At 50.0% G+C, this 8,981-nt stretch overlaps 1 protein-coding gene across 1 annotated transcript; it reads left to right on the top strand.

The window, feature by feature from the left end:
* The first annotated feature begins 235 nt into the window (after positions 1-235).
* Positions 236-7,180, top strand: LOC120670552 (ureide permease 1-like). Its single transcript, XM_039950687.1, has 6 exons — positions 236-686; positions 3,967-4,105; positions 4,190-4,351; positions 4,571-4,695; positions 6,401-6,775; positions 6,864-7,180. Exons 1-6 carry the CDS (start codon positions 450-452, stop codon positions 7,020-7,022), a joined length of 1,197 nt encoding a protein of 398 aa, XP_039806621.1. The 5' UTR covers positions 236-449; the 3' UTR covers positions 7,023-7,180.
* Positions 7,181-8,981: the final 1,801 nt, after the last annotated feature.

Raw genomic sequence — 8,981 nt, 5'->3', positions numbered from 1 at the left:
AATGTGTGGTTAGTACTGCAACGTTTAGCAATCATACCAGAGAGGCAATGTCAATATGTCATGTGTATTTAAGACAAGCCACCATGTCATGAGGGCGATGGAATGTATATTCAAGCCATCCTCTCTGGTATGGTTACTCCCATACATCGGGTTGGCATGTATTTGTATAATCTGAGTCTTAGTTATTCATATCATAGCTGTGATCCACATGTTAATAATTGTATACTTTGTTGGCTCTGATCTATGAGATATCATTTAAATTGTACCTGAACTTATATTCTTTGTCTACTCTTCGTTAGTCAGTGTGTGTTATGTTCAACAGGTTCACATCGTCCTTGGGAGGTTGCAGCTATAAAAACCAACTAGATCCTCATGTTTCAGGGAAAAGCAAGGTTGAAACCTTTTCCAGAGAGCCGAACTAGGTGTGTTATTTCCTGTTTTTTGTCAGCATGTATATTGTTGAGAACAAAGGTGGTGCAATCGCCCTTATTCTTTTTGCTATCCTATGTGGTGGAAGTTTTGCTCCTGCGATGTCATTCATGGAGCGTAGAGGCCGTCTGCCTCAGCACATATATTTGGACTACTCCATTGCCAACTTCCTTGTGGCTGTGTTGATTGCTTTTACAGTTGGGCAGATTGGACACGGCAAGGTTGGTATGCCGAATTTCTTCACTCAGCTAAGCCAGGTATGTCTTCACCAACGTTTGTTCAGCATTCCCACACTTAGCAAAAGGGCATGCAGCTTAGCTAGGAGTGTTTATTGGTGACCCTATAAAACATGCCTTAATAATGCCCTAACCACATGGAGCAGCATCCCTATATATGTGGAGGGTCAGTTTCATAATCTTTGTCAGCCGGTCTCTAGTTAATGGTAATATTATGGTGCGGTCATTCCCCGCTTGCTGATTTTCTTTCCTACTCTCCAATCACCTAACACGTTATTGTCTCTTTGCTGGTTTTCTTTTTGTCATTTTTATCCTCGCACATATATTTTCAATTTGTCTTTCATAAATGAGCGTGATTCCCAACTTTTGCAGCAAAGTACATTTATGGATGGACTATGGATGTGCAACATTTGCCAATTTTTGTGGGACCGAAGTGGCCGACTAGAGAGGGGTGAATGGGAGGGAGTCGATAAAAAAAATTCTCCGAAAAAACTGACTCCAATTTATAGCCCAAAACACCTCTCTTCTAATCGCCAAGATGATACATGCCAACTCGTGATGAGATTACCCTAGAAACAATTAGAAAAAGATCAATGCAAAACGGAAGCAAAGATTAACCAAAAATTAAGACAACGATTTATCGGAAAAGCGAAAGGACTCTCCAGAGGAAAACATTAATCAGAGCTTTTTTTAATTAAGCTAGCAATAAGAACTAATCAACATAAGTCAACTGAACATGCAAAACACCTAGAGGTATTATGTATTAGTGACAACAAACACAAATTAATAGCTAAGCAAAAACAGCAGGAAATAAATTAATGTGAGAACAAAAGAAAAAGAATTAAACATGAGCTACCTTCTTGGGCCGAGTGCCCCTGCTTGCTCACGGGTGCAAGCCTGCTGGTGCTCCGGTTGGGCCACGTGCTGCAGCACAGGCCGGGCAAGCAGCTCCCGCGTTGCTCGCTTGGGCCGCGCGCCCTGCTGGCAGGAGCTGGGCTGCCTGCACGAGCCGGCCCGTGTGGCGGTTTTTTTATTTTTTATTTTCATTTTTTACAAAAATATATTTTCGTTTTCGAAATTTACAAGAATATACCCTGTCCGCCCAGCTGCCGGGCGGCTGGCACCTGGTCACCCCGCTGCCGGGTGGCAGTGGCTTATCTGTAAAAAGTTTCATAAAAAAATTGCGTTCCGGTCCCTGAAGGACCGGTCGCCCGGCAACGGGGCGGCCGGCCCCTCAGGCCGCCCGGCAGCTGGGCGGCCGGTCCAGGCTAGCTGGTTCTTCAATATTTTCAGAGGACGGAAAGAGCTCGTGTTTCATCTGCCTGCTGGTCTGATCGTGACAGGCTCACTGCTCTCTCTCCACCGAGCAAATCAGCACCTGCTCTCCTTTTTCCACGCCAAGCACAGCAGTGCAATCAATTAGCAGCAGCAGCTCTCTCTCTTCTCTCTCATGCATGCACACTCACGCACTGGCAAAAGCTCTCTCTTCTCTCTCACTCATGCACACTCATGCATGCACACTCATGCACACTCTCTCTTCTCTCCCGTCCAGAAAGAGCTCGTGTTTCATCTGCCTGCTGGTCTGATCGTGACAGTAAGGAACAGAGGTGGCGGTGGCTTGAGAGGAGGCACATGGCGTGAGGAGCAGGAGCCCAGGCTGCTGGCGGTGGTGTGGTTGGGGAAAAAGAAATAACTGGGGCATTAAAGAGGAGCTCTGGCTGCTGCTTGTGCTATGTGCTAGTGCGTGAGTGTGCATGCATGCATGAGAGAGAAGAGAGAGAGAGCTGATGCTGCTAATTGATTGCTCTGCTATACTTGGCGTGGAAAAAGGAGAGCAGGTGCTGATTTGCTCGGTGGAGAGAGAGTAGTGAGCCTGTCACAATCAGACCAGCAGACAGATGAAACATGAGCTCTTCCCTTCCTCTGAAAATATTGAAGAACCAGCTAGCCTAGATCGGCAGCCCGGCTGCCGGGCGACCGGTCCTTCAGGGACCGGAACGCAATTTTTTTCGAAAATTTTTACAGATAAGTCACTGCCGCCCGGCAGCGGGGCGACCAGGTGCCGGCCGCCCGGCAGCTGGGCGGCCGGGTATATTTCTGTAAATTTCGAAAATGAAAATATATTTTTTTTGTAAAAAACAAAAATGAAAAATAAAAAAATAAAAAAACCTCCGGCCCGTGTGCCTGCGCTCCTCCTTCGGCCTGCAGCGCTGCCTGAGCCTGGCTGGCCGCCGCAGCTAGCTCACGAACGAGCCTGTGCGCCGGCGCAGCTAGTCGACCCGCGCCGCGTAAAAAAAAAATACCTAGAAAGAAAAACGCCGGGAATCACAAATCTAGAACTCGAATCTTCAATTCCGGAGGGCACAAGAAGGTTAGACCTCTATTCCCAGCAAAATCTCCACAAACTCCAACGCAACAGTTAAGAAAATAAAAGAGAAAAATAAAGCTAGGGTAAGAGAAATACCCCCTTCAACTAGTCATGCCTATCTATATAAGGTCTCTGACGAAAGATGAAAGTACCCTTACGCAAATAAATATGATACCCGCCCACGCAGGGCAAAACAGTCCAATTTTTTGTAGACGTATCGGATGACACGCCGTCTTCATGATTTTGCTTCACCTCGACGCAAACTTCGAGATGGTGCTATGTGCTCTCTATATCCTCCATCCGAACGTACCTGACGCACCCCCGGCTTTGAAACCCAAAATGGAAAACCGGCCTGCATAGTAGTTTTGAGGCTCAACCACCCAAATCATCCGTCTCCACCTAGCCGCTACGCAACCTTCTCAATGCCGACGCGTGTCCCGTCTCCGCCAAGCCTGTGTCGCCTCCGTTCCGCTTGACTCGACCGACGGTGTCTTCGTCCGCCCATGTACTTCTGCTCTTCAGTGTGGATTGCCTATCACTCCGCGCTGGACTCTTTGAGTCCCTCGGCCCAAACCTACTCACGTTCGTCCTTCACCGCTCCCTTTGGTTCATCGGCACGAATCTTTTACTTGACCTTCACCACATCCGTCGACCGCCACGTCGTATCCTATGTTTGCACATGACAAGCTAAGAAATATCAAATTCACATGCCATTGTCAATCACTCATCATCCAGGGTTGACCACCGTTGGTCCTCAATTTCTTTTGAGCCGTCGAATTATATTTAACTGATTTCCAACTTTCCATATTTCCACCTAGGTTGTGGTTTGCATTACATTTTTTTCTCTTCCCATACAAGGACTGGTCGCTTAAGAGCTTTGTACATATATATATGGTTGAAAACTAATGGATATTATATTCATTACAGATCCAGGATAACTGGCCTTCGGTCCTAATTGCTATGGCTGGTGGGCTTGCTCTCAGCCTTGGGAATATGATCTGTCAGTATGCATGGGCATTTGTCGGTCTATCACTAGTGAATATTATTGTGTGTTGTATGATTGTTGTTCTAGGTAAGACCAAGTAAAGTTTTTTTGAAGCTTTTTACATTCTGTGCTGCTGGTCACTTTTGTCAATAATTATTGTTTGATTTACAGGCACAACTGTTAATTATTTCCTAGATGGGCGAATAAATAGAGCCGAGTTTCTTTCCCCTGGTGTAGCTTGCTTCATGGTTGCTGTGGTCCTCAGCTCTATACTCCATTCTTCTAACGCCCAGGATAAGAAGGAAAAACTAAGCAGCTTAGGAGTCGATTTCAGCGGCAACCGGTAAATTTTTATCCTTTCTACTCATAGATAACTTTATTGGAACACTTTTCACGAATGTTCAGAAGTGTCATTTGTTTGCTGCAGAATAAGTAGATACTTGGAGATCAGCAAGGACAGCGATGCTGAAGGTAGCAACCATATTGGTATCTGATCGAATATTTAACAAACTAGGAGAATAATATGCTTAGAATCTTGTTGATAATATTCAGCTATGCGGTTCTTCCTTTCAGAAGAACAGAAAAAGGGCTATTGTGATGAGAACACTGCTTCTAATCTGGCAAAACCAGGCACTGCAGAGTTCCTTGCAGAGATAGAGAAACGACGATCAATCAAGGTCATGACAGCCTTTTGAATGCTGGAGCCTCAATTAATGTTTAAGACTTTGAGGAATGTTGAGTATTCTATCCTGCTTGTGATGAGTGAATTGTCAACCGTGCGGTGTGATCGTGCGCTTGGTCTTTGGATTGCAGGTACACGGGCGTCGAGTGTCGACGGGGAGCTGCCGTGGAGGTGCTGTGGCCGATAGACCGTGCGGTGGACGGCGGTGAAGGGCAGCCGGGACCGGAGCTCGGACCGGGCGGCAGCTGTGGCGTCCACTCCTGGATCGAGGGCGCAAGCGGCGACGGAAGGCGGGTTTCTTGGTTTGCGCCACAAAACCAAGGAGGCGGACGGCGGTTGAAGACGCCGAGTCGTGGAGGCACGGGCGTCGGTCTCGGGACTGACGGAGGCGACGGGCGTCGACGGCGTCTAGGGCCTCGCTGCGGGCGAGGAGGTGACGGGCGTCGGGCGGCGTCTAGAGCCGTCAGAAGGCCGAGGCGGGAACGGCGTCTAGGGCCACGGCGTGGAGGCGGGAATCTTCCCGCGCGTGAGGTTTTGGCAGTTTTCTCAAAACCGGCCATCTACCCGGGTTTCGCGGACCCTCCAAAACCGCGGACTGGATCTTCATCAAGATGGCGGCATCGCGGAGAAGACTTCGTTTCGAAGAAAGAACCTCGGCCGTCGGATAAGATCGTGTACAGGGGTGCTGCAGGCCAACCGGTCTGACCGGTCCCTGGCACCGGTCTGACCGGTCTAACCAACCGGTCTGACCGGTCCAGCGTACCGGTCTGACCGGTCCTGCGGGTATAAATACTCCTTTCACTTGTGTTAGGTTAAAGGCGGCTTTTGTAACTCGTCCGTGAATTCTCTGTTTCCCCAGGCCGCCGCCCCTGTGTTCCTCTTCCTCAGTTCATCTCTTTAGGGTAGATTTGAATGTAGTTTGGATGAGAACTCTTGTGGATTTGATTGGGAAAGGAGGCCCTAACCTCCTCGTGCCCTCTGGGCGTTTTGAATCAATCCATCTCCTCGTTTTGTGCCTTGTTTGATGAAATTTCGATTTCGTTTTTGGTGCACTTGATTGCGAGGAGTCCATGAGTTCTTTGCTGTGATTCTCGTGCTCCCAACTCTAACCTAAACCCTCTGGAATCACTGGCGTGTTCGAATTCGAGTTCTTGAGTGTTTGAGAAAACCCCAATCCCTTTTGATCTCCCCCATAATTCTCATGATTTGTTGATCTTTGGGACGAGATCTTTTGGGGATATGCACACGGGGTAGGGGCGAAGCATTCCCCCAAGTTTCGTCGGATTTCGTGGTCGTTTGCTCGGGATTCACCGTTTGAATCCAATTTCTCGGGGGTTTTCTGGGTGCTACCGGTCAGACCGGTAGGCACGACCGGTCAGACCGGTACAGCGCACCGGTCAGACCGGTCCCGGCAGATCAGTTCTGCAGCTTTCCCGATTCGCTTCCGTTTTGCTTCGTGGGTTCGCTCGCTCGTTCGATGCCTTTTGTGTTGGGTTAGCTTTTCAATAGTTACCCCAAACTTTGGTCAGAACGCTTGAGGGCTTGGGCGATTTTGGGACATAGGCCGACGGTTTGAATTTCAGAAGAAATTTTGATCGGCTCCCATTCACCCCCCCTCTGGTCGCCGGCTTCGGTCCCACAGACTTCGGTGTAAGTTTCAGAGATTTTGGTTCTAATAATACATGTTTGTGATAATGCAGGCTGCAGGTACCAGCACGACTCGAGGCCTTGCAGTTGTATTATTTGCTGGCTTGTGTTTCTTCGTCTTCTCGCCGGCATTTAACCTTGCCACCAATGACCAGTGGCACTTGTTGAAGAAAGGGGTGCCCCATTTGGTGGTCTATACCGCCTTCTTCTACTTTTATTTGTCAGGTTTTGTGATCACGGTCTGTGTCAACATCTGGCTTCTATACCGGCCGATAGCCGGTGTGCCAGCTTCAACCATGGAAGCATATCTCAGGGACTGGAATGGGAGGCATTGGGCCCTTCTGTCGGGCCTGCTATGTGGATTTTGCAACGGTTTCCAGTTCATGGGTGGGCAAGCTGCCGGATTTGCTACAGCTGATGCTGTCATGGTAATCTTTACAAGGTTTCAGTTGCAGTTGTGCTATGTTGTATGATTTGTGTTTTGATTGCCAGATGACATAGAAAATAGTCTGACAGGCGTCGCCACTCATCTGCACCATTTGGGATATCATCCTTTTTGGTGAGTACCGGAGGTCATCGAGGAAGACGTATTTCTTGCTCACCAGCATGCTGACCTTGTTTGTCGTCGCTATCGGGGTTCTCTTGGCTTCAGCAGGGCATAGAAAGACTGCTTGAGCACCACCTCTGGTTCATCATAATAATGTCACAGGATTACTCTATATATGAAGGTTAAACATAGAACATACAGGAAGTAATGTGCGATGCTTTAGGTTAATAAACCTTGATATGTTACTAGATACTATAGGTTATGTTGTGACACTGAACTTTTTAATTCAAACTTCTGTGTGTTCATAAAGACATGGTGTTTTGACCTTGATCTATCAGAGCACTTGAAGGTAAAAGATACAATCTCAACTTTATTTACTACTTTAGGTTAATAAACCTTGATATGGAGGCCTAGGGTGACAATTTTGCAGCCCCCACCCCCCACCCGCCCGCGTCAACCCGCGGGGCGACTCAGGCGGAAACCGCGCCGCCCCCCACCTCCCGCCCCTGCCCCTCACCGGAATTCCGTGCGGGTGCTGGGACGGCGGCGGCGGGGCCTCTCCGCTTTCCCCTCGCCCCCCCACCAGGTCCCTTCCTTCGTTGTCCCGTTGAACTCCGACCCATTTGCTGCTGCCATGGCTTCGGCGCCCAGATCCGCCCTCTCCACGACTCCATGAGCGGCGGGCCTCCCCTCCATGCTATTCTCGTGGTCGGATCCGGCCTCCCGGGGACCTGTTCCGCCATCTACGGGGAGACCCGTAGCCGTCGCCGTCCTCCATGCCATCGCAGCTCCTCCACCACCTGGCCTGTTGCTTGGCGGCGGCTTTCCAGGGACCTTGGCTGTGTCTGGCTCTCCCTCTGGCTGGCTGCATGGTGCGGCGGCCGTGGGCTGTGGCACCGTTGACGGCGGCGCCAGGTGCCAGCGCGGCGGCGGTGACGACTCGGGGCGCCAGATCCGGTGCCCTGGAGGTTGGATCCGGCTCCCCCGCGGCCACATCTGCATGGTGCCTCGGCTGCCGGCCGTGGCCCGGTCCCTGTGCGGATGCGAAGGCTGGTCCAGTGTGCTGCCGCCACCGCTCTTGGAGACCACTGCTGCCCGATGTCACTGGATTCGTTTTGGAACTACTTGCAGCGACCAGCGTGTGGGGGTGCGGTGGTGCTCTGCTGCCCGGGCGAGCTAATGAGGGCTCTCTCAGCAGAGTGCAATGGCTGCACTCACATCCGCATGCTCACACAGCCTCTCTTTCTCTACAGAGGTCTGTGCTGCGCCATTTGTGCCGAGTTTGGTTCGCCGGTGCCTTCTTGGCGAGGTACATGTCTGTCTTTGAGCTTCCTAGGTGAAAACCCTGCTCGACTCAATGTCGGTGCCGACGGCAATGGCGCCCTTGGGCGTCATCTTCCTCCTTGGAGGTGTCGTCCAGGAACTCCTTGCATCCATGCTGCATTGTGATCTCTGGGTGAAAACCCAACCTGTCTCTGGGTGGGCGATGGCGGCATCTCTGATGTCGTTACCTTGCTGAAGGCATCGCTTTTGGAGATCCTCTCGCAGCTTGGAAGTCATCTACCTCCCAACTAATGCCCTCCAACTGTGACTGAGCTCTTCCCCATGATATTTGCACAAGCTGCTAGCTGAGATATGTGGTTGCTGCCAAGGTCTTTCCTTCGTCACCATCCAGGATCCTTGATTTCATCGTCTCACCAAATGCCGGGTTAGCGAGACCATGGTCCCCTCTCTTGGATCTCCTCGTTCTCCTATCGCCGGCCCTCCCTCCTTTGAGGATTCCTCCCCTCAATCGGCGTCGGAGGGCATCGATTGGATCCTGGTTGTGCTTCATCGATGATGTGATCACAACTGTCGTCTGTCAATTTTGACTCGGTGCTTTACAGTTGCCTGTGGAGTGGACATTGTTGAAGTGAAGTCTCTTGGAAGTATCATTGGTCGGCGAACAACAACATGCTTTGTCATAGGAGATGCTTTGTCGTAGGAGTTAGGAGCAATAATTTGTGGTCTTAAATGTGGCTCTTGTAATCTCTTCCTCTCTTCTTTTGTACTCTTTCGACCTTAAGGTCACGCATGTACTTAGGTGC

Source organism: Panicum virgatum, chromosome 4N (assembly GCF_016808335.1).
Source record: "Panicum virgatum strain AP13 chromosome 4N, P.virgatum_v5, whole genome shotgun sequence".
NCBI classification, from domain to species: domain Eukaryota; kingdom Viridiplantae; phylum Streptophyta; class Magnoliopsida; order Poales; family Poaceae; genus Panicum; species Panicum virgatum.
The sequence above is the reverse complement of the archived record's forward strand: the minus strand, read 5'-3'. Positions and strand labels throughout refer to the sequence as shown.

Coding starts and splice junctions, on each gene's coding strand:
- LOC120670552 (XM_039950687.1), top strand. CDS start 450: ATGTATATTGTTGAGAACAAAGGTGGTGCAATCGCCCTTATTCTTTTT. Junction 687..3,966: donor TCTTCACTCAGCTAAGCCAG/GTATGTCTTCAC, acceptor TTACAGATCCAG/GATAACTGGCCTTCGGTCCT. Junction 4,696..6,400: donor AGAAACGACGATCAATCAAG/GTCATGACAGCC, acceptor GTGATAATGCAG/GCTGCAGGTACCAGCACGAC.